The 26379-nt window shown below is 37.9% G+C and overlaps 2 protein-coding genes and 1 pseudogene across 2 annotated transcripts; 1 reads left to right on the top strand and 2 right to left on the bottom strand.

Moving 5' to 3' along the window:
• On the top strand, positions 1 to 8361 carry LOC145764526 (serine--tRNA ligase, mitochondrial-like). The gene is made up of 2 exons (XM_082576143.1): positions 1 to 1772; positions 3600 to 8361. Exon 1 carries the CDS (start codon positions 103 to 105, stop codon positions 1750 to 1752), a length of 1650 nt encoding a protein of 549 aa, XP_082432269.1. The 5' UTR covers positions 1 to 102; the 3' UTR covers positions 1753 to 1772; positions 3600 to 8361.
• On the bottom strand, positions 6712 to 8079 carry LOC145764445 (52 kDa repressor of the inhibitor of the protein kinase-like; annotated as a pseudogene).
• Positions 8362 to 18012: 9651 nt separating the features above from the next.
• LOC145765502 (uncharacterized) lies at positions 18013 to 25509 on the bottom strand. Its single transcript, XM_082577332.1, has 8 exons — positions 25453 to 25509; positions 22666 to 22803; positions 22454 to 22522; positions 21926 to 21985; positions 21411 to 21543; positions 20832 to 20943; positions 19710 to 19933; positions 18013 to 18823 (listed from the first exon to the last, which is right to left on the bottom strand). Exons 1-8 carry the CDS (start codon positions 25493 to 25495, stop codon positions 18658 to 18660), a joined length of 945 nt encoding a protein of 314 aa, XP_082433458.1. The 5' UTR covers positions 25496 to 25509; the 3' UTR covers positions 18013 to 18657.
• Positions 25510 to 26379: the final 870 nt, after the last annotated feature.

The following is a 26379-nucleotide window of genomic DNA, read 5'->3' as shown; positions in this document are numbered from 1 at the left end:
ATGTTATATGTTGATTCTATTTTTGTTTCAGCCATCTCTGAATTCAAAGTTATTTGCTCTGTGGCTATGAGTGGCACATTGTGAAGTAACGTGGAAGATCTGATGTTATCGCGAACAAACCATGTGAGGATATTTTGTCACCATGCCCAACGACTTGCACTGCGAAGATGGTCGTGTAATTCCTCGAATAATCCACTTAAAAAAGTTAAACCTTCGCGGAAGTATCTTTCTTGTATAAATTTTCTTAAGGAACCTTCTACACAAGTTCACTTGAAGAAATTTTCTGAAGAACTAGCATGCCCTTTTGTTAATATTCAAAAAATAATTGAAAAACTTGATTCAGAAAATCCGGACCTTTTAGATCGAACATCAAGTGCACTATATGACCATTCTGCAAATGGTTATGTGGCTAAGCCAGCCATTGACATAAAGTATATAGAAGACAATGCAGATGAAGTTGAGGAAAATATGCGATGTAGAAAAATGAAACATGTCAGTGTGAAAGATATTATTTCTGCATATAAAAAACTTTTGAAAATTGAAGAAGAAATTGCAAAATACAAAGAGCTTGTAAGTTTAGATGAATCTAAAGGCAACGATGAAGTTTCTACTACACAAACCAGCAGTAAAAAAGATGCCAATTTTAAAAAGTACATCTTGCAGTTTTTGTTTCGCTTACGAAAAGAAATGGAAAAGTATTATTTAGTTCATGCCCTGCGTATCCCAAACAAAACATTTGCAAAACCACCGGATGACCATCACAGTAGCAATGTGCTGGAAACGATTGGTACTAAACCATCATTCAATCATAAAATTTATGACCATATTCAAATAGCAAAAAAGCTAAGAATTTTAAGGCAATCACACATGTCTCGTATAGCTGGCCATCGAACTTATTTTCTGTTTGGTGCAGGCTCGGAGTTGGAGCATGCTTTGAGTTGTTTTGCTTTGGATAAGTTAAAAAAACATAGCTTCACGTTTCTTACAGTCCCTAACGTTCTAAAAGACGCTGTTTTTGAAGGTGCAGGTCTTTTCAGCAGAAACCAGAGTCACATGCTTTACAACATAGAAAATGCTTCAGAACCAGATTTTAGTCTATCAGGGACGTCTGAAGTTGGAATTTGCGGATTCTTGTCTGATCAAGCTATTGATTTCAAGGAACTTCCTTTAAAGTTATGCTCTGTGAGCACTTGTTATAGGAGAGAAACCGGAACAAGGCTAGATAGGAGTGGTTTGTTCCGAGTTCACCAATTCCTCAAGGTTGAGATGTTTGGAGTGACTGCAAACGAGACCGGAACCGAAAGTGAAGAGTTGCATCAACAGTTTGTAGACATTCAAAAAGAAATTTTTTCTGAATTGGGTTTGCACTTTAACGTCATTGACATGCCTCAGAGTGACCTTGGTCTCGCTGCATATCGAAAAGTTGACATTGAAGCTTGGTTCCCAGGTAGAGATAAATATGATGAAATATCTAGTGCTTCTAATTGCACAGATTTTCAAGCACGCCGACTTTACATTCGTTATAAGAAAAACAATGAGTATAAATTTGCTCACACAATAAATGGTACGGCTTGTGCAGTGCCCAGACTTATCATTGCATTATTAGAAAATGGGCAAACTGACACACTGAAAGTAAAGTTGCCAAGTTGTTTGAAGCCTTACATGAATGGCAGGACAGTATTGAAAAAAGAAAACCACAACATGTTCACTTACACTGGGCTTCAGCAATCCAAGTCTAAACAAGTTCGCTGAAAAACTCGTCGTTTGCAGAGGTGGAAATTTTAGTGGAAGTAGTATGGCTATTTTAAATTTTCTGTAAAGCATTAATTGTTTTCTGTAACTTTTCTGAAGCATGTACATTGTACATAGTTCACATAAATGCAATTAGATTTTTGCATAATATTGCAGTTTGTAAGTCTTTTCTAACAAGTAACAATGCATGCAAATATCTTCTTTTTTGCTCAGTGAATTTATATTCTCTATTAGAATTACCAATGCCTTTCACAGTGTGTTTTGACAACGTTATAGAAACTAATCGCTGCATATTTATGCTACATGCCAGATGTTTTTGGCTTCACTTAAGATAACTTTTTGGTTACCGTAGAATATGGCTTATTTGCTATTAATTGTTGCAGCTGCTGTTGCCTTAGTTTAAGCCTACAACCAAAAGTTGAAGAGGGATTACAGTATCCAAACTTTTTTATTGCTAACAAATGTGTTGTCACAAAACATGTTGGCAATTGAGCAGTTTTGACTTGTGAAAATTGACGGGAAAAGCACTGCTTTAAGAATTACTAAATTTTTAAAAAGTTTTTGTTGCAAAAACTTAAAATCAGGTTGTGGACTGTATCTACTTGAAGAAGTTTTAGTTACTGGCTACTGCCTACCTACAATCCATGTTGAAGCATTCAGGCATTTAATTATAAAATAATATTTTGTGTTCTTCTGGTGACTTGAAGCTGAAGTACCACAAGATGTTGAAAATGGTAACCGGCTTTATTTCTGACATTTCTTCAGTCAGACGAAACGTCAGAAGTAAAGCCGGCTGTCATCTCAACATCTTGTGGTAGCTTAGCCGGCAGTCACCAGAACAACGCTAGAAATTATTTTATAAAACTATTTAACTGACTTTGGGTTGCATTGCTACAAACCAAATGATCTGTGCAGAGACTTATAAAATCAACTATGACGATTGTATTAGTAGGATATAAAAATCACATGATACTAAACGAATTGTAATGATTTTTATGTACGCATTTATTAATATGCGATCGATTTCAATTCTCTGTTTTCCATGATTATGTTTATTCTTCTCAACTTGCTTGCGTTTGCATGATCGAGTTGAAACATCTAATCTCACAAGCTCACTTGTATACTATGTGCTGTTGTCTTACAGAGCATGCTTTAAACTAAGGTTTTCATAGAGAATTCACTTTATTGTAACTGTAACACAAGCATTTGAAATTTAGGCGACTGGATTTTACAATACTTTATTCAGATAAGTGTTTGGCCTGAGTAGACTTAAAACTGCATGACTTATACAAGGTTATGAAAAGATTTGCAACATTATGTAATATATGGTATGTTTCAGGAAGCTTTTTTTTCTACTACATTTCTACCATTATTACGCTTGTCTATCATGTCACTGGCAAACTATTAACAAGAGCCAATCAAGCAAGGGGCTTTTTGGCACGGTGAGCTACCGAATTCATGCGTTCAACCCACAATACGAAGCATTTTTTGTCCTTTCCAGGCTTACACCCTTGGTTGAAGATTTAGATTAAGTGGACGGAAAGGCAAGGAAGCCAATCTATCTTCGTGTCTACATTCACTATTCAGGCATGCCTTTAAAAGTCCTACCAAAAACACAGCCGCATGCTCTTGAGCGGTGTCAAACCAGCTCTCTTTTGAGTGCCTTACCAGGCCTCTCACTACTGGGTTATGCAGGAGACATTAAATCGTAGAGATATATTGTACTGTTGAAACCCAAATCAAATAAATGACTTCCACCCAGCAATAAACCTGATCTCGTTGTGGCAAACTGCCATGGTCATTTTGTTTGTGCAGTAAGTTTGCCAAGTGTATGCTTTGTATTCCAGAAGCCAAGCTTCCACCTTCCTGGCTGGGATTTGCCTGAAGAAGCATCATGTCGAACACTGGAAAGAACCTTGAAGATGTTTGCCAAAGTTTTGTGAAGCCAGTTTGAGTGATTGTCTTTTAAAGGGGCTGGGACCCATTAGTGTTGGATACCGGTACCGTACTTAAAGTAATGTAAGCACAGCTAAAAATGCTATGTTCACGACTTGATGGTCTACCACAGCAAAATGTGGGTCTCAGATAAACCACATTGACCAACCAACCACCTGCACTAAAAACTCAAACAACAAGTCTTGTACAGCTTGTTTCAACCTTTTTGGGCATCACCAGTATGACGCAGTCGCCTGGGAGTAGACGTGTTGACGAAGAGACTTTGCAAAGCAAGTCGATCGTTTATACGGCAACGCGCAATCGCGCTTTCTCTATCGCGTTGATTAAATGCTCCCATCAAGTTTTTGCACTTTTATTTCTTTTAAAGTGATAATTATCTGAAAGCGTCGCAATTGCCGATTACTTCGACGCCTTTAAATCATGTTATTCAGTATCTTTTCAGCCCATCTCACCTCTTAATTTTTGGCTTTTTTGTTCCTATTTTAGGCACTGTATTTTCACAGGCTAATTTTAGATACATTTAAAGCGTGGGCAACCGTAGAATCTTGGTATGAAAATAATGCCAATAGTTGATCGCTACGATTGTGATTGCCTACGAATTTAGTTATTTCGCTGCTGAAAGCGAAACTCAATCTAGTGCACTTTTGCTTTATTTCTGTTCAGTTTTTAGAGTGTAATTGCTGGTCTGTTGATCAGTAATGTTATGGACTATAGCTTCTCTAATCGTGTTGTTGGAAGTACTGTATGTAAAGATCGCTATCCCACGGGCCGTTGTGTTTTCAACAGAATAATCACGAAAATTGCAGGTAATCTCATCCTTGGATTAACTGGGCTGTTTTGTACCGAAATGTCTTGTGATGCTGCAGGTCTTTATTTCATGCTTTTGACACAGTTGACCTCCCGAAAAAACGAGCATTGTTAGGTTTGATTGACGTCACAGTTCGTCGCAGTAAACCAGTTGCAACCCCAACCATCTTTGCATAGTCCCATCATTATAAGTCATGTTTGTTTGTCTGATTTTCGAAATATGAATTTAGGGCTTAACTTCTGTTTGTGCTTGCCACTCACTTGTGGGAATTTCCACTGGGACTAACTCTGCGTGATCTGTTTCACGCTCACAAAGAAATTTATGACGTATGTTTATAGTCATGGAGCTTACAAGGTTTTGTACTTATGATCTCACTGTTAAAAGCTTTATAATCCCACGTAGATCAGTCGCACTTGGCAGAGGTTTATTGTATATTTTTGTGAAGTTATATGGAATGGCTATAATACGAAATATCTCAAGAAATTTCACTGAAAGTATTGCACTTTGTTAGAGCTACAATCTATTAACCGTTGCACTTCAGTATTATTTTGTGTGAATCTACCAACTTGTTCTAGTTGGGTTGCCAACTTGAACTGAGAGAATGTTTTTGTTGTACTCGAAATAATGTGCAAAAATATATTTAACTTTGTTTTTGCTACCACTATGATCGGAAAGCTTGAATGTTTATTGAACATAAAGTTGAAAACGATGGAAACAACTCTGATGTGGCCTTGCATTTGCTGCTGGCCATTTTGCACACTAGAATTTTTATAAAAATCGATAATTTACATCTCCGACCTCACAAACCCCAGACAAATGTAGGCAAAAATCCATTCGGAAATATCCACCCCTGATAGATCGCCTACTGCATTTGAAGGATATTTTCTGTTTGGATTTTTACAAATTACCAACCCCAGACGTGCAATATTTCATCCCATTTTATTCCTCTTTCCATGTTTCATTGCAAGGAGACTAAGCCATATTCGTGTTCGTGCAAGTATTATCGTCTGTTGCATGACAAGCAATGGACTTCATCATTGTGAACGTGTTCATGTCTATATTGTACCGCATGAATATTGCTTAAATCTGATACAAAAATTCCTGTATTACCCAGAGTTACTTGCAAGAGCAATCACCAGGCGAATACTGAAAAATAAAGATAGAAATGCAGCATTCTTGCCATGCCGAGAAAGTGGTCACTTAAAAGCAAATGTTTTTTAAAAGGTGAAATTATTTTGGCTTTAAAATTCCTCTCGCATTTATTTTGTAGATAAAAATTCACCAGTTTGTTAAATTTCACAATTTTGCGTTTGTAACTCCAAAAATGTTTACATTTTTGTTTTTGAAATTTTGGCACTCTTCAAAGATCATTTTCACCACGTACGGCAGAGGCATGGCAACCTTTAGACAGGTCGCCATGAGTAGAACTTATATTTTTCAGCTTTCGCTTAAACCTTGCTTCCGTAGTGATCAAGTTATATCATGAATATAGTCTTGGATGTGGCTACGAGGGGAGGGGGGTTGGGGCAACAATTGCCCCCCCCAAAAAATTGTTTTTAATGCCATTACAACCTTTTTGATGATCATGTCAAACAGGGGCGGATCCAGGTATTAACGTTAGGGGGGGCGATGTCATTGACATTCAGGCAAGTGATCAGCCCGGCACAAGCAACGACGGGAGTCTCCCCCAGAAAATTTCGGTTGAATTTGGTGCGTTCTGAGAGCATTTCGAACACAAATTATGAGAAATTCTATAACTTAAAAAATCCTTAACAATGCTGTTGTTCAACTAAGGGAGGGATGAAGAGCTTATGTGAACCTTGTCATGTCAGTTTGAAGCCTGAACAACCTAGCCGCATTTATAGTTCAGACTGAAGTCAAAACACTGGGTCATGCTCTACCCCACGTAGAATCGCCACTATAGGCTAGGTATCGATTGTAAATTTTTATTTTGGACCAGCGAAACACTACAATTTGTACATTAAACTATAGAATGGCAGTTAAACATAGTGAAATGACGACCAAAGGATATATTCTTCCTTAAAACGTGTCATGCACGGTCGCTGCACCAGACAAAGAAAGAGACTAACAATAACAGAAACAACTATTTCTGTGGACTTCACAAATAAAACGAAAATAAAAAGGCTACTTTGTCGGTACGGGTAATAGCCTACTAACAAGTGTCGTACCTTTGACTACAACACAAAGTCAAGTTTGCGGTTTCTACTGTTGGCAAATCGATTTATCAAAGAGTCTGTGCCAATTAAAATGTCCCGATGCTGGTATAGTAAGGCCAATTCATTCAGTCTTTCGTCACCGATGTTGTTCCTCAGCCAGGCTTTCAACGACCAAAGAGATGAAAACCTTCTTTCGGCTGATACTACGCTGACTGGCAAGGTTAATAGTATTTTTTGAAGAGAGTGTACGATTGTGTACACATCTTCATCACACTGTTGTAAAGCTTCTTCCGCAGTCATCGGTAAGACTGCAGCAGTCGCCGGAACAGTTATATTTGCCCACTCCTTTCATAGTTGAATCTCTGAACATAGAGCAGATTCCACTGATTCCACACTATATATATGACGTACCAAGCCGTTGTAGGCATGGCAAATGACTTTTGTCAATGCTATCGGGTCGATACTTGAGCAATTTCGTAGTGCAATGATGTTAGCTGACAAGATGCGAAAGTCTCAGCTGAAAATCTTGTTTCCAAGTCAAGTATGAAGGAATCCAACATTGGAATATAGATCGAACTTTTTTAGTATTGCTCTGGTGATAAAGATGAAACATTTGTCTTGTGAATTTGTCGCTGATTAATTCGAGGTGAGGTAACGGTAGCCTAATGTCCAAATTTGACAAAAATTGGGATGCTTTTTGGAATAAACTACAGAATTCATCATCACAATTTTCACCCCGGGCTTTTAGAATGCTTTTTAAATCTCTGACAAGTGTTGTAGCTGAAGATAAATCCAGACTCTTCTTCTGAAGCAACCTGCTAAGTACTAGACACAACATAAACACAGTACAGATAGTTGACAAAAGAGTGTGATGATGAACTCCACATCTCGTATGGATGAAATCATACTTTTAGCTTGAGGAAGCACTTTTCGTTTCATTCTAGTTCGAAATGTATTCAAGGGCTTCGATTATCTTCCGCAACTGGTCGAGAAATTGCGCCAATGATTCTGTTCTTTCAACCAACCTGGTTTCGCACATGCTCCGCAATTAAGCTTTCACCACATTTAAGACTTCTTTAATTGTTCTAAATGTATTACGGACACTGGAAACTGATAACGTCTTAGACACAGACAAATTAAGCGCATGGTTGAAGCAGAGGCACCTGAATATATGGATTGTTATAGCCTACCATAGCCTAACCAAATTTTTGAACATGGCGAAAGACTTATTCAGCATTGCTTTCGATATGTTGTTTTCCAAATCGTATACATATAAATGAGGATTAAAGCTAATTTCTTAGGTTTTAGGGGGGGCGATCGCCCCGATCGCCCCCCCCTGGATCCGCCCCTGATGTCAAATGACGTTTCATAAACGACTGACTTCATTTTGTAGCTGTATTTTTTAACAAACTCTTTATTTCATTTCAAATCTTAAAATGTTTACTTTCTAAAATTTTCATTCTGGAGACATCACTGATTATAATAACTTTGTTGTGATGCGCTAACCACTTTCGTATGCAACTGCGCAATGTACGCTTTGATTATAATGTATTTGAAACAAAGTATCTGATTAGTGTTTGTTGCAAACGACGTATTTTACGTGTTTTTTCTATTACATTTCTTATATCACAAAATATATCTAACTTTTCGATTAAATTACGTTATTTCTTTGAATGAAGTGTTTGATTACTTTGATTACTTTTATTAATTTTCATGATTTGCCGGAAGCTGCGTTGCTTTGGCTGTCTGCGTGTCTGAGGCAGTCGAAAGTATGATATCAGGTGCTTGCGACCAATGTGAGGCATTATTCTGTCAAGTGTAGCCCATGTGGACTCATCGAGACAGGCGCGGATTTATGGGGGGGGGCAGGGGGCCCGGGCCCCCCCCGAAATTTTGTGAAAATTTGTATGTTTCCGCATCAAATGGTTTGATATGCTTCTAAACAGCTGATATTAGTCCCTCGGCATCACAATTGATGAAAATGGTTGTTTTAATGTCTATTTTCTAGCATATCGTATATGTCGTAGTATCATTGTTCATATCTGTTTAGCTTTTTCTTTCTTTTTAATTGATTTTCAAAGTTTCTGGCCCCCCCCCTCCCGAAAAAAACTCTTAGATTCGCGCCTGCATCGAGATTATGCACAGACAGCACAGTACAATGTCAGTTTTTACAAATTGAGAAGGTTTTGTAAAAAAGGAAGCAAGATATTTCAATCTTTTAAATTTAATTTTATGTTGTAGTTAGAGCATATATGTTGCAGGTGTGTCTTTTCAGGAATGTTTTTGTCTACAACCTTCCAGCCATAATGAGACTGTCGTTTCCTCTTAATTGATCATCTGCTGTCTATTGTTTACTCATTATGTCTAGGAATTGCTTCGTGTAACCGGAGAAGCCTGAGTAGTTCTCAATTATGAGTTCATATTCCGTTTTTGTGGGATCTTTCCTCAAGTGATAAATCGATTGCAATCTACTCCCCCTAATGCATTGAGATAACATCTAAAATCACGTCTGTTTTCACATCGCTTGTTTGTTTTGCTGGCTCAAACTTTACGTATTCACGGGTCATCGCAATCTAGACATTTTTAAAATCGCTTCAAGAAAGCAAAACACTGTTCCAGTATGACTCCATGGTGATGCACAGACCCAACCAATTTCAGTAACAACACTGACAAAATACAAAACAGCACAGACCCAGCCAGCGAAATCGTCATATTTACATTAATTCAACGTCTGTAGCTGTGTGTTGTCTGGTCATCCACAAAGACATAAAACATAGGCATAATAACCATCGTATCAGAAAGGCGCAGCTTCATGTTTACAATTTCAGTGAAATAATTTCATGAGATTTCATGCTTTTTAGACTTTCTCTTATTGCATTCACCCGCTCTGAATGCTGGGTTTTTATGAACTGTAAAATTTTCCGATTTTTTTCATTAAATTTACATCGATAAGCAACACACCTGACACATAAAAGTGTGCAACATATTAATTTTCTGTTAACCCATATTTGATTTCCAAACTTCTAAAATAGCGCCTCGCATGCCTGGTCCGCTTCCTTCAATCCGTCGTGTGTCATTATTAGGGCAAGTTTTTGCAACTTTTGCAACTTTTTTTTACAGCTTCCGGCAGCTTCCTAAATACTCAGAATTTATGTAGTATGATGTTTTAAGCTGTTTGTAGGAATTTTATATTGCAACTTTTTTCTATTTTTCATGCAACTTTTTACTGCAACTTTTATCAAGTATTGAGCAAAATGTAAAAGAGTGATTTAAAAAACATGCTATAAAACTGTTTCTAGTACAGTATGGTTCTATTCTCTTTGATTTGCACAACAAAAGCTATGTGATGGATTAGCTGCATCTCAATGTTATCTATGACGCAACAGTTTGCTTGCAAGCTAGAAGTTCAACAACCTCAGCCAAGCACGACAGCGCCCGAACTAAATTAGAAGTGGAAGTATGACTTGGCTTTTGGCCAAGCCCGCATAAACGGAAACAGGTTGTGTCTAGTCTTTCGAAGTAAATGAATGGTAAAAAGGTAAATAAATAAATGCAACTTTTTACTGCAACTTTTGTTAAAATTAAGTGCAACTTTCTCATGTTTTTAGTGCAACAAAAACTTGCCCTAGTCATTATGATTTAACAAACGGGTTGGGAGTTTTCATCAAAACATACGACGGTTGTTTTGAAATTATTCTGGCGAATACATTTCGGAACCCAGCCGAACAACACAAAAGTAAATACAATTGTTATTTTTTCACTTCGCAATAACTCTGACGTGTTGCCAGTAGGACTGATTTGAACCTTAAGTTTACCGCCAGTAAACGGATTCCTCCCATGGCTGCGAGCCGCCATAAAAGAGATCTGTGTCTAGACTCTAGGGCCGTTGAGAGAATAATTTGGGCCCGGTACCAATGAAGTTCTCGGGCCCCACATCAAGATATTTTTAAGAAAAACGCACAATATCTAAATAATGTCGATTAGTTTCTTTCTTTAGTAAGAAACCGTTCCCGGACCTTTTAGAAAAGTTACAGGCCTCTAAAATCATCCCTGGTCCAACAGTACCACCCCCTGACAACACGACTGGTTGCATCTGATAAAATGATTATGTTGCTCTGAAAATTATTGCAACAAGTTTTATCTTGTTGGTTTGTAAAAATAATAATTCTGTAAAACAGAACCGGATTCAGCAGATTTCTTGAACCCATAAACAGTTAATGGAATAGATTGAATATTTTTGACACAACCATGTTTCATGAGTTTCTCAGCCGAAGCTGTCACATTTTTGTGAGTCCAGTTCCGATTTCGAAGCAAGCAGAAAAAGCTTCAGCTCCAAAATGCTTGGTTCAGGCTCCGCAGCTCCGATTCTTTCCAACCTTTTAACTAATATTTTGTTCTCCAAGTTGCCGTCCTCAATAAATCATTATTATATCACAATTGCGGAAGAAGAACTACCGAACTTCGTAGCGTTCGACCGATAGCCTTACCGACAAATTTAATTTGTTTGAGAATCTTGAATTCACCAATATGGGCCCTTGGGCCCACCAATACGTCTGCAGGCGTTTAATCAATGTAAAACAGTTCAAGTTTGCCATCCAGTTACTTTCTGCCAGCGCGATGTAGCAGGGCCAATGAAACTTTTAAACCGCTTCCGTTTGATGGATTTGCTGAAAGGTTTTCAAGTTCACTAGCGTCGTTTCTTATGTCAACAACTTCGTCTCAACCCACGTGCTCACTATTCATCACAATTGACGCGAGATGGGGATTGTTCCGACGTCTTTCATCATACTCGATAATTGTTTAATAACTATTTTACTTGCTTTGAAATTATGTTTGAATTGCAATAAAACCTGGTTTACGATTTTGTTTTGGCGTGGGCTATCTTTTCAAAACTTGCAAAATTTCTTTTCTTTTTGTGTAAAATGAATCGATAAAATTGAAAGGCCTGCTTGTTATGAATGACGTCACGTGGCAAACAAACGATCCCACCTAGAAAGTTGCACTTAAGAGTTTTTTTTTGTGGGTTTGGTAAGAAATTTCAAATTAAACACTCACGAATTTCTTTCTTTTTGTTTGTTGTTCTTGAACCCAGCATGAGAGAGTGAGAGTTCTGATGCTGTTTGCGTGTCGTTGCTATCGCGGTTTGTGGGTTAGGGAGCGTTCAAATATTACGTAACGCTGTTTTTCCGAATTTTTGACCCCCCCCCTCCCCCATGTGACGCCAACGTAACGTTTTTGTCAACCCCCTCCCCCACGTGACGCTTTTCCATTAGAAAGCCCGTTTTGCCAGTTTATATCAAAATTATGACGTAGAAACACGTGCTGATAAAATATCTGGTTTGTATGCACCTGAAGCTTACGTTTGAGACATGAAATTTTAGCTATATTCTTTTTTTGGAATTAAAACGTTTTATGTACCTACTGAAAACGTTTAGTAGCCTACAGCAAGCGGATGGAAAATTTGCATTGGTGTAGGCCTATGTGTGGTAATTGTGCCATCATGCCGACAATAATCGAAAGCGAATGTTGCCAGGAGAATGACTCTGTGTTAGCCAAAACCAAAACTGTTTCAAAGTCTTGTTGTTTTCTCGCTTTGCTATTCGATCCAAACGCCCGATCGTACTCACAGACCTGTACCTAGGTCGATCGAGTTTTGTGGGTAGGCTACTGCATTGACAGTGGCTTTCACATATCTTGAAAAATCAAAGACAGAAGGAACAGCTTCAGGGATGAGCAGGTGTCTGGACTTGGTGCCTTGTAGCTCTGCCTGTAGATCACGTTGGTAATCGTTGGCCAGAAAATGATTGCTGCGCACACGGCAGCAGTGTTGTCAGATTGGGCGATTTATCTGCAATTGGGCTACTTTTAGTTGGGCTTGGCGCTAAAAAATGTTGGTTTGCGACTTGCGCTTTTTTGGGCTACTTTCAAACTTTAATTTGGCGCGAGACCGCGCTTTTTGGCTTTCTATTTGCATTTATTCGTCGGTATCGGTGTGAAATGTGGAACGATAAATTATATCAAATCGTAACAATTGATGCATTGTTACGCTATCATTGCTGTAACGTGCTGACCAAAAGTAACCTAACGCCTGCTGCTTTTCTTGAGTGTCCTTGCGTCATATTGCCGTTGTGAAATCTGCGTTTGTTAGTAATTTGAAACACTATAACAGTAATTGTGCGTTCTCTTGCAATCGGTAGTTTGATCCACATCTACGTAGTTTTACATTTTTTCAGCGCTGTAGCCTACATCTGCCGCATGCTGCATTGTTTGAAGCATTCTAATCACACTGAGTTTCCTTTGTTTAAATCAACCGTCTAGCACAGGGGTCACCAAGCTATGGCCCGCGGGCCAGAACCGTCCGCGAACCCATTTCATCTGGCCCCCCACATGCTGCGGAAATTACAGCTGCACTACAAATGTTAAGGAAAAAAGTTACCAATCTTTTTGTAAAAGAGTGACGTGTTCTGTTTTTATCGTTAGGCCACCACAAATGGGAACAGCCTAGGCCAAATTTGGAAAAATGTAATGTTTTTTCAAGAGAACGATGCTCTCTAGTGTATCACAGCAGGGGATAACTTTTCCAGCAACCTTTCAATTTTCATCACAACTTTGCTATTCCACCGCTGACTTTGTTATTTATTGTGCTCAATTCAAGTCAATGGAGATTTTAAATAGTCGTATATCTTTTCGCACATTACATCCGGCCCGCAGCTCTTAATCTCGCAGCAATCCGGCCCTCAGAGGAAAAAGTTTGGTGACAGCATTAAACTAAAATCAGTCTGGGTTTTGCTCAGTCATAGGGTGGTGTCTTAATTTCAGTCTTTTCTTGAAAGTCACAGTGTCAGTTCAGTTATGGTTGTAGTTTAGTGATTTCGATTCAGTTCATTGTATTCTGTTTGTTATCAAAGCATTATTTGGCTGCAAAGTTTTTGATCAGGAAGTTTGTTTTTACTTTGCAATAAACTCATACTAGCAGAAAACTAAGGTAGGGGAAGGTCTTGACCTATGAACCGGGTTTACCCATGAGCCACCCCCTTCAAAAAAAATCTGTTGCACTCTAGCGCCAACGTGTACTATTTCTGAACGTGTTAATGTCTCAGAAGGTTCCATGGAAAATTCTGGGTTAGAGCTGAAAGGCGTTTTCCAGTTGTAAAGAAAGTTCTGTTTTGAGCCTTCGAGAGTAAATTTTTGGTGCCATTGATTTTTAGTTCTGGTGTACTTAAGGTTTAGCTCAGTGCAGGAAGCTGTATTTCGGATATGCAATGGTAGGCATTAGTGCTGAATCTTAATCAGATTGTGGCTAATAACTTGCTTTAATTTTTTAGTTCTGATGTAAAGCATGCCAATCAGGCTGGTCTTGACCCATGAGCCACCTAGGTGCATGACTCTTGAGCCATGGTTCATGGGTGATGCCATTTATTTTATAGTATGTAAGACTGTATAGGTGTAATATGTTGTAAGTCTTAAGTGTAATTTAGCTTGGTAGGCTAGCCTACTCACCTACTACTACAATAGTACTAGTCTGTTCCTGTAGTTAAGCCAACAGACCAAAGCTGTAGGCCTATTTTCAAAATGTTGCACAATGACTAACAATTTTTTAATCACTTTTTAATTTATATTTATAGCTTACTTATATGTTATTAGTATAAAAATCAAAACATGTCACCTAGTTCTAGACCAAAGTTAAGCAAAAAATGGGGAGACTTCACTGGCCTTGAAATGTCAATGGCACAGCCAAGATATTCTCCAGAATAAGAAAGCAATACGTGCAGCAGCAAGAGATAACAAAGTTGACCGAAGGTATCAAGGTATTTGAAAGAAGCACAAACAAGGTAGGCCTAACACCAGGACAGGTGAGGCCATTTCCACATGCTCAACTGAGAAAAAAGTGACAAACCGTAAGTCTAAGCGAGTAAAATCAGCAGTCATCACTGACTCACCGGCTAAAGCAGCATAAAATGCTACCACACCCAATGCTGCTGAAGATGTAAGCCTCCAGGTTGCTGCAAGAAAATCTGCTCAGTTGGGACAAAGAAAAAAAGAGAACATTTTTTTAAAGTGCTGTCAGAAGATGTGGAAAGTGAAGCTGAAAATGCAACTGTTCTGCATCTTAATGACAACACTTCGGATGAAAGTGAGGGGGACGACACGATCAATGATTCGAAAGATGAAACTACGGTTAGCATTGGGGACTTTGTGGTTTTTAAGTTTTGTGAGAAGCGAGACGTGCATTATATTGGAAAGATCACAAAAGAAAAAAATGATGAGGTTTATGTAAAGGTGTCATTTTTGAGAAGGAATTCGAAGGGAAATGATTTTGTTGAACCTGTTGTTGAAGACATTTACACTGTGCAAATATGTGATGTCGTATTGTTGCTTCCTCCACCAAATCCTTGTGGCTCCACTAAACGGACACAAGGGATCAAACATTTCTCTGTAGTTTGAACCTGCTACAACATTGAATAGGTTTTGTGTTAAATGCATAAACTGAGGACAATTTCTTTAGCAGCATCTAATGTATTTTATTAATCAGGATCAACTGAAAACGCTCTCCCTCCCATCAAAATTTGTAGATTTTCCTTCCTTCCTAGCAAAGTCTCAAATGGGGTGGGAGAGGGAAAATGGTCTGCTGAAATTTTCCCCCCACTTGTGCCCAGCCGAACTATTTCCCTCCCCCACCCTTATTTTGAGTAATGCTAGGAGGGGCGAAAAAAACTACGGATTTCACTGGGGGGATTGTTTAGTTGGTCCATTAATAGTACCTTTGTAGCCTACTTTTTGTATGCTTGTGTTTTTTTGCGTTTAAAGTACATTTTATAACAGAAATCAAACAAAATTGGTTGGTTTAATTGCAGTGGCTTATGGGTTAATTTCGGTGGTTCATGGGTCATTACCAGCAGCACCCTTGAGCCACTTTGAAAACTTTCAGGAAAATGTTTATAACAGTTACGCTATTAAAGATATTGATCTGAAACTTGCCCATGATCTGCCCCAATAGTTATGCTAAATGCTTTAAAAATTTGAGCGTTTTACCTTCAGCAAAAAAAAAGTTAACGCAAAAAATCTAAAAAGTGGCTCGTAGGTCAAGACCTTCCCCTATCATATTCAGATCATCCCCACTAGCCTACTATGCTTGTACTCGGCATGTTGCTTTAACAGTTACAGCTAGATACTTCAGAAGAAGTTCAGATGATTCGACGTCCGCTACAGTGAACAAAGATGTTCCTTTTGCCATGCCCCTTGGGGGGCATGCCCGCAGACGCCCCTAGAAAACTCACGCCTTCGGCTGTCGACGTCGCGACGTCAAATTGGGCTACTTTTAGATTGCTTTGGCGCATTTTTGGGCTCTTTTTTAAAAAAAATTCTGGCAACACTGCACGGCAGTGCTTGTTTACAGGTGGGTTTTTGAGTTTCATAGCCGAGATTCATTTCTTCAGCTTGTCGTTAAACGATGAAAGGATACCCCTTTGACGATTCCCCGGTTAGTACAACCGGGAGCCATACAAGAAGCCACCATTTTAAGGGCGTAAAAAGTTAAAAACTCCCTTAGCACAAAATTGTTCGCTGTTTCTGTAGCCTACGCTATTTGTTCCTTAGCACGCAAAACAATAGACCTTGGATGCGGCGTTGCCAGCCAATCACGTCATCAAAAATTTTGACTAATCAGAATCATTCAAATCAAAAAAGGTTTTTTAATTAATGGTAACACAAAAAATAAAAAAATTGTTGAAAAACGTTTTATTTCAGAAAGATCTACAAATACAAAAGCCATGTATTTTCGATGCAGTGCACCTTTAAGTTTAAAGCATAAAGACCAAAAACAGTCTTTTTATTAACAATTAACATAATGTACTTCAATAGCTGCTGAAGTCAATGAGACATCTGTGGTCGATCAAAGTTGTCACTTTCATTGCAAAGCAAACATACGGTAGCCTACTGCTTTCTTGCCGACTTGTGTGAAAAAGCGCTTGAGCATATTTGTTAAATTTGCGACACTCCTTTTCAACTTTACGTTTCTTGGCAAAATCCATAGGAAAATATTTGTGTAAATTCTAAATCTAATTCTAACTGAAAACAAAGAAACTAAAAATACGAAGAACTAAAGTTTAACCAACAATCACTATTATTTGTATACGTTGCCGGTTTAATTATTACACTAATCAGTCAAATTTCACTTTGATCTATTTTTCCGGCTTGAGTCTGAAGGAGATTCTTACAAGAGACAAAGAAAAAGAATGGAAGGCCGGTTTATGACAGAACATAACATTGTTTGTCACTTGACTAAAAACCGAAAACAATTAATCAAAAAACTAAAAAATAACCAACAGTCACTATTATTTGACGTAGTAAGCAAGTAGTGGTGGATTGCGGCAGAGTGTGGCCGCGGGCCACATTTATGTAAAGACTGTCTGCGGGCTGCTCAAAATCCCGTCGCGGGCCGTATGTTGCCCGTCCCTGACTTAGAACCTATTAAATATGGAATTATGGGAATTACAGTATCGTATTCGTAGTTGATACTTGATAGAGATTTTGTTGGATATGATTTCAGCTTAATTTAGTATCCAAACGACGATACCAGCCAGCACAAATAAACTACCGTACTCGTAAGCGTTACGTAACGTTTTGCTTGAACCCCCTCCCCCCGATGTGACGCTAACATAACGCTTTTCATAAACCCCCCTCCCCCTCGATAGCGTTACGTAATATTTGAAAGGTCCCTTACGTAATATATCAAGTGAATTTTCCCTGTTTACCGATTTTAAAAATAGATTTACTGTTTGTGCCACTTTTGGTCAAAACTTTTAACAAAAGAAACACAGTTACAAGTTTGAAATTACTTACTAAAATATCGTGAGAATTAAAGGCCATAATAACTAACAAAAGAAGAATTGATACTGAAAATCTCAAAATTAGATCGAACACAAAAGGCCTATTGTTTGAGACGCCCGATGCGGCATTACTTTTGCAAGCACAATTTTGCAGCCGTTTTGTAAGTTTGGCCTTTCACACAATGATTTTTAAAAGCTTTAAAAAAATTACATTCTTAAACGTTAACCCAGTCCTTTTTTTACATTAGTTGAAGCAATATAGGGCTCTCTATTCTACTTTAGTCACGTAGGCTATATTTTAATCACTGTTTCTACAGCGCTTTTTTGCCGTGGACCAAAACTTTCTTAATTTTCTAAAATGTTTCTCGTGGCCAATAAGTAATCTAACTTTGTTCACTGTTCCCTTAAAGTTACAATCAAAGGTTCCTCTGCCGAAATTGAATCTATCAGGCCATGATTTGAGAATCAATGCTTTTGATTTAAACGCGTGTCAAAATTCACGTTTGCTTGTATTTACGTAAGTTATAAATAAATGCAAAACTTGTGCTGGTTCACAAAAGAAAATACCACAGAAGATCAATGATACAAAGATTAACAAATGCAGGTCCATATTATTCTAATTGCCAAAAGAAAGTTCGGCATATTTTAGAGGGACATTGAAAACGATGATAAAACGACTAAGTTTTCAGTCATATAAATTCTTGTTCTTTTGCATGTTACAATTTTTGAAAGGTGCACAAAAAAGTTTTTGAACTTGCGCGCGTTCTTTAACTGGACGCACAGAACTTTTGGGAAACGAAGCCGAACAAGCGACGTCAAACACATGACAGATCTCCAACAATGACTCAGAGAGTGGGATAAAAAAATGCAACAACTTTACTCCTGTAGAGTGTAGACTAGCCTAGGCCTACTTACAAAATTTCGCACCATGCATAATGCTAATATTCCTATTCGTGGTGATTTGGTGCAAATGCCATAGAATAAGATCTGACATAGGCCAAGCCTTATTATAGATAGCCGTGCAGTCTCTTCATGTTCCAACAATTAGTTTAAGCTTTAGAAAGATTCAGCTGCAGACATAAGCCATGTCTTCGTCATTTGAACTTGAAGTGTTCGTCTGAGTCTTTCTTCGTTTTCAACACGCTGACAAATCCAGATTATCAAGTGTGTTCATAACTACACGTGTGAGAGCAGAGAGATACCTCGCCGCGTTGGCATCGTACCCATATGACGTCAAACCAGAAAAGTCACACTTTTCTGATGCTGTTTCCACAAACCATTGTTTAAATTTTTGGAAAGCTCTAAAATAAAAAAGACAAGTGTAAGTAGGCTAAACGAAAATATGACAGTGACTTGTCAATGTAAACCCAGTCAGATAAAAAGTAGGCTAGTTTTTGTCTACTTTTCAATTTTGTCTGTTTTTTTATATAAATTTTGAATATTGTAGCCTACTTGCTCTTTTGTTTCTCTTAGTTTTGCCAAATTTTAAACTTAGCCTACTATAAGATGTTGCAACCATGCCACATTTTAAACAGACTCTCCTGTTTCGGCATGCACGTTATAGGCTAACTTCTCGATTGTCAGAAATAAAAACAAACCGAACCACTTTGAGCTATGAATCGCCTTCATGTCAGTTTCACAGTCTTTGCCACCAATCAACTCTAATTTTTTTTTCTATCTTGCAACGCTCAGAGTTCAAGATGGATACAACTACATCTTTAGGATACCACGTCGTATCTTTGTGCACAAAATTAAAAAAGGTCATGAAAATTTAGGATCCGGATCCTGTTTCTTTTGAAAAATCAAGATCCTGATCCGGTGAAAAACAGTAAGTTAAGATCCGGTTCTTGTACACCTCTGATCGATTTGCAGATCAAGGTGGAGTGAGCTGCCGTTTTGAAAAGCCTTATATTTTCCTGTTGACTGTTTGGCCTATTTAACCTTCACACAAATTTAGCTAATTGCATTCAAAAACGAGAAAAAGCAGGTAGCCTACGGTAATTTACTTATAGCTTTCACTTAGGTCTGTGTAGCAAACATCCTTTAGGTGGAAAAGTGTTCCTTTCAAAATCACTTATATCGTGTCGACATGCACAGTTTTGATTATCACAACTTGAGCGACACATGCAATGATAGGCCACTTGATAACAATATCTTCAATTGAACCAAAAGTTGTAATTTTGTCACCTGCAGATGTCGTTTCTATTCCTGGCCCAAGTGTATTTGCTGTAAACTTCCATGGTTTTGCTTAGTAGCAAGTCCAATGCATTATTTTCACACCCGTCCAAGCGAGCTTCAACACGATGAGGAAAAGGAAAGTTCAAAGCGGCGTGGTAACAAAACGTCTGAATATTCGTCTCATGGATGTCATCAGTACGAGCAGTCAGATTATCCAAGAGAGCTAAGATTTGCTGTAAAAACATCAAGCACCATGAACAAGTAAGCTACTGCAAGACAAGTACTAATGTACTCAGTTGCGCCTCCATACGGCTGCATTTACACTGACTGCTTTGTAAAACGCTGAGAAGCAACGCATTTTACCATGGATAGGCTACAACGCTATATAAAAACATTATTGTTACAGTATTATTAACAAAATTATTTTTATTAACAAAAGGCTGCCACCAAATATCTAGTTTCTACAAAATAGTATTTGAGTACTTATGTCTATCATGCAAAAACAAAGCATCTCACGCCGAACCTTCCACTGTTACATGAAACAACGCGATGGTGGCCTAAAAATAATAACAACCTGAGGGAAATTGCCAACAAATCCAAACCGTGACCTTTTCTATTTTGACCTGCTAAATTAGCCTAAGATCTTTATAGGCTACACAAAAACGTCGGCAACATTTTGGACAGAGTCGTATAAAAAATGGGTAAGTTAAAAAACGAAGATGACTAAGGCTAATACCAAAATTACTAACGATATGTCAAGCACATGCAATGAAGCAGATTAAAATCTGATAAAAAAAATTCCTTTATGAAGAAGTCTTCATTTTTGATTTTCTGAATTTTTATCTTCGGACTGAGAAACCTTCTTTCAGAGCTCAATCCTGGTAATTCTGCAGAATTTTACAGTAGATCCCTTGAACCACCGACACAGGTTCGGTCACTGAGTTTAACAGAATGAAGATTCCGATTGTTGTTGTCTGTAAACTATTCCATCCACTACGTGCCGCTATATGGAGAGCTGTCCTGAAATGCGTTACTCAAGCGCACACCCCGAGAATCGAACCAGCGCCGCTGATCTTGAAGTTCTTTCATTTTTAAAATCATGGTGGACCTTTATACATTGGTGCAACTTACCTTTGAGTTGAATAACGAAAATCCAAATGTGTCCAAAATATTTCGGCCTCCCCCACTTAGACACTGGTCTACTTGGCTTCTTATACATCCTATAACCTTTTCAATATTGCTCCTTTGCATAAAACGATTTTATTTTAACGTTTGTTATTTATTTCCAAAACGGTGATGGACAATTTTTCGAAAGAAATTTTAAAGGCTAATTAAAATAGTTTTACTAACGATATTTCAATATAAAGAGAATAACCTTAGAGACTTAAGAAAGACACATTAGCCAAGTATGTTGCTATTTAAAAATTGCATTTCACTGAAGGCGCCGGCTTACAACTTTCTTGCACGTGTTTTTATGAACACATTCGGAAGCCTGGAGAAATGCCTAAGTCTTGTCAAAGCAAATATTTTACTTTAAAAGCGAAAATTTACCTCATAGGCTACTTTGGTTTTCAGTACAAAATAAATACAAAAGTGAATTTGGCTTCTGATGGAGATTAAACTATTCAAAAGATTGAAATTTAAACAAGTTTAAACTCTTGAAAGTGAAAATAAACACTGTGGGCTTTGTGTACCAGTAAACTTCTTCACCTGCATGTTAGAGGTCCGTTGTAGACAGTGGGAGTCGTAAAGATTTCCTCACATCTGAAAATTGACGTAATTGCATGTGAAACCGTGCATGACGGCAAAAAGTTTAAATCTTCGTAAAAGAAGAAGGGAAGCCCTGCGAAAAAATTCAAGTAGAATTGTTAGTAGTTGTTAGCTTAATAATGATATTAAAAAAACCTTGGTCTCTACAAACCATCAGTCAATTAAACATGCAAACCAATGGGCCAGATAAACTATGACAAAACATGAAAACATGATAAAAATGAGATGTAAGATTGAGTGACTCAATTTGTTATTTGGAAGTTTTGCTGCCTATTTTGTTTTGTGGGCAAGTGTTCTTATTGGTTAGTTTTAGTTCTCCATAAAGAAGTTATCATGCGGCAATCAGAATCAATTTTTAGGTTAATATTGTGTTCTTTGAACATATCGGCCAGCTCAGATTAAGTTATCTATTGTAGCCTATGGTGCAGTCTCATGTGAATGAATTGTTGCTGTACCTGCAGTTGAGGTTGTAACTGGCTGAGTGACAGTGGAAGTTGCTGTAGTTGTTGAAATTTCTGGAATTTATTAATAGTATGTGGGTTATGCTTGCACACTATGCACAGAAGTATGCATGGCAGACACTGCACCAAAACACTTTGTATTTGCAGACTATCACCAGCAGTTTTAGATAACATTTTATAAAAAATTAATTTTGTTCTTATTACCGGTTCCCAAGTGACATTGAACATCACCAGGCAGATAAGATGCAATATTTCAAAAAATTTTAGTCGGACTGTTATAAATACAGTAGAATTTGCCTATAGTGACACCTGAAGGGACCGCGGAAAAAGTGTCACCATAACCGAAGTGTCACTGTAGACGAATTCTACTCAACTGTTGTGTATGCAAACGGGACTTTGCAACGGGTGTCACTATAGGCGAAGTGTCACTATAGCCAAAGTAACTATAAGCGAATTCTACTGTAGTTTGCAAAATGTAAACAAACAAGGCCGTATTTTTAGTTTGTCATGGCATCAACTCACCAGTGGTTACGGTTGTTGCTTCGGTTGGAGATGTTGTAGTCTTGGCAGATGTTGCTAGTGTTGTGGCTTCTAGAACAAAGTCAACTTTAATTATCGCTTTTTGGGCTTTGTGTTGACCAGCCTTAACTTTTCCATTGACTTCAATGTAAAATTTTTGAAAAATTTAATGAAAATATTGAATTATGACCACACTTGTTTTAAGGTTGGCCTACTTGTTGTCTGCGCACTTGTTGGTGGTTCAGTTGCAGGAGACGTAGCAGTTGACGTAGCAGTTGACGTAACGGTTGACGTAGCAGTTGGCGTAACAGTTGGCGTAGCAGTTGATCTTAACGTTGAAGCTTCTGCTGAAGCTGTTGGACACAATGATTACATGAAAACCTATCGCTCTTGATTTTTTTAAATGTTGTTATTTCTGCTACGACTTTATGTAGTTATGAATGATGTGATGGTGGATTCGGACGAGTTTAAAACAAATGTAGAAAACTTAAATTTGTGAATTTTAATTTGAGCACAATCATTCACATGGCTTGAATACAAGCGATAGCGTTAACGTTAGGTCTGTGTGGAGTCCGCCGAAAAATATACAACTCCTCGGCTCATAACTGGCCAACTCTGACTTCAGTGTTGCCAGATTTTTTTTATTTTTGTCCTTTTTCAATTTTTTAAAATTTAATTTCTCTTGAATCGTGATTGAAATTTAAACGGCAGTTTTTACAAAAACTGACAAGAACAAACACTTCTATTCCCGGGAAAAAAAATTAAAGCACAATGCAGAGAACAAGAAACAATACTTTGAAAAAAGATTGCAAATAAAAACTTTATTGTTTATAGTTTTGTATCAAGCCGGAGTCGATCTTTCTGTTAACGACCCCGACTCCGGACACAAAAATCCCTCCTACTCCACGACTTTGACTCCACAGCCCGGTTCAAATTGTGTGGTTATACACACTGAAAGTTGATATGGTACAAATACTGTATATTACTAATAAACTATTAGACATCTATAAAATGGTAGCGACGGACTGCATGGCTGAGTTAGCTGAGAACATTCCCTGACAGGCTGGTCAAGGCAAACTTGTATAACCTACGATAATAGGCTACCTATGATTTGTAACTTTGCATGGAAATGATGGCTTAAGTTAAGCAATTGACTCGGTACATTAGTCGATCTAGAAAACAACAAACTTGTGTGGCACTAACCCATTAACTACAAATTACAATTGCTTTAATTCTCATATATCGCATCACGTGACCAATTGCCCTCTAGGTCCACCAATAGCTTGATCACGTGATATATTGGAATTGTAGCGGTGCGCTTTTGTTTTGTGTTGTCGATGCTCTGATTGCTCCAGCTCACAATACTTGTCCAAAATAAACAAACAAACACGATTTTATTGTCGATTCAAACATAAAATTGAGTGATACTGTAAATCAGGGGTGTGCAACGTGCTGCCCGCGAAAAAAAATTGTGCGGCCCGCGAAGATGTGCCAATTTTGAATTGTGTGGCGTGTGCGGCCCGCGAAACGTGTTTATAATTTAGTTTAGTGTGGTACGTGCGAACAATTCATTACAGAGTGAATTATTGTGCATTTCTCACCTTCTGTTAACCATTTTAGAAATCTCCCACCGGCCACCGCTCATCCGATTGTATTTAGGCTACTTATTTAGAAAGTCAGTAGATCAGAGGCACAGAATTGCATAGAGAATAGCTGAACTATGAAACCGTATTCTGACGGTAATTTTGTGAAGCAGCGTCTTATCTATGTCGCAGAAGAAATGTGCCCTAAAATGAAGAGTGAGTTCGAGAAAATAAGTCTGTCACGGTGGACGGTAGCGAGCAGTAGACTATCGATGATCTTGCTTGTGATATTAGTGACACTCTCAGGGATAAGGTGAAGAACTTTGTTTCATGGATCGAGTTTTGCGATCGATGAAAGTACGGACCAGAAGGACACAGTTGGCCATATTTGTAAAAGGAGTGGATAAAGGTTTGAACGAAACGGAAGAGCTTCTGTCTCTACAGTCAATGAAGGGCACGACAACTGGTGCTGACATTTTTACTGAAGTAATTGATGCTTTTGACAAGTTCGAACAGGACTTGTCCAGCTTATGCGGAATCGCAACTGATAGTGCTCGATCCATGTCCGGAACTGGCATTGGATTCATAATCATAAGGATCTTAAAGTCTGCCCTGAGGGAGAGAAAAATCGATGATGACATAGCAAATTTTCATTGTATCATTCACCAGCAAAACCTTTGAGCAAAATCCTTGAAGTTCAAACACGTCTTGAGCCCGCGGTTATTAAGGCAGTAATTTCATTCGAGCACGAGAGCTCAACCATCGTCAGTTTCAAAAGTTTCTGGATGATCTCAACACGACACATGAAGATCTTCATTTTTCCGAGGTGCGTTGGTTAAGCAAGGGCTGCATGTTGCAACGATTTTACGAACTGCGGAAAGAAGTCGTGAATTTTTTGATTTTTCCGAAAACATCTCAACCAAGATGACTTTCCACATTTGAAAAAATTTATGACTTCAAAAATAGCTCTTTTTGGCTCAACGTATTTGTACGAACAATTTTTTTCTAAAATTTGGGTTATGAAATCTCCCTATCGATCGGTTCTGACAGGTGAACACCTGGAAAATGGACTTCGAATTGCGAGCACTTCCATTAAAATAAATTTGGAAAAAGTCGTCGGGAAAAGAAACCAGCTGCAAACTTCTCACTGAACTCGTAGTCGGTGTGACAATAAATTTGAATAGCAGTTTTCTTCAAAAATTTATGCGTCTTAACTTATTATTTCTGCAAGGAGATAACCTCTAATAATGCCATAAGAATAACATAAATAACAAAAAAACTACTTTTTTGTACCTGCAACTACTAGAAAGCATATGTTAAATCAGGGATTCATAGTATTCATAGTATTCTATGAATCCCTGTGTTAAATAAACGTGCGGTTTCACCCAAATATTTATACATGCTGTAAATAGTTCATACTTGTTACTTCTGGGCTTGTTTGGTCTTCCGTTTGTGTCGTCATAGTCACAGACGATGTTGTAGTAAATGCAACTGAAAATAAAATACACGAAACTTGCATCAAGTGGTTTCGAGAAATGGTCATGGCATAGGCGAGAACTTGTTTATCAAACTAGTAGGCTACCATGCTTAGTAAACTATAAGCACGGCCTACTAGAACACGGCCAAATATGTTGCTATTTGAGGAAGTTTCTAAGAGTCTGAATTGTTACAATCATAGCTATCAAACCTACAATCAAACCTATCATCTTTCCATTTCCAAAAGTAGGCCTAAGTAAAATGAGCAATATTTGCATCTAGACATATTTTTGGCTTGTTTTTCCAGAGATTAGATATGTATGTTAAGCACAATTTATGCAATAATAATGTAAAATATGTAAGAATTTCCAACTACATCCTGGAGGTAGTCTCATCATACAGTCGTTAGGTTTTTTGTATGGGAGGATTTTTTGCCAATAGCCACATTTTACTTGCAAAATTAAACTTGGTGGAAAACAAAACGAACTAAAATTTAAATTAGCGCATCAAATGAACCTCTTACAACATAGAATTCACAAAAAATCCTTGATATTTTAAATGGAACATGCAATTTCACCAAAAGCGACATACCAAACGATACTACCTCCAGGTTGCAGTTAGAAAATCTTACATATTTTACATTGTTATTGCATAAGTTGTGCTTAACATACATACCTAATCTCCGGTTAAACAAGCCAAACATATGTCTAGGTACAAATATTGCTTATTTCACTTACTTCTGGAAATGGGAAGATGACAGGTTTGTCATAGCTATAATTGTAACAATTCAGACTCTTAGAAATTTCCTCAAATAGCAACATATTTGGCCGTGTTTTAGTAGGCCGTGCTATAAGCTTTCAATAATAGTTT

The sequence above is a fragment of the Aplidium turbinatum genome, chromosome 2 (assembly GCF_918807975.1).
Source record: "Aplidium turbinatum chromosome 2, kaAplTurb1.1, whole genome shotgun sequence".
NCBI classification, from domain to species: Eukaryota; Metazoa; Chordata; class Ascidiacea; order Aplousobranchia; family Polyclinidae; genus Aplidium; species Aplidium turbinatum.
The sequence above is the reverse complement of the archived record's forward strand: the minus strand, read 5'-3'. Positions and strand labels throughout refer to the sequence as shown.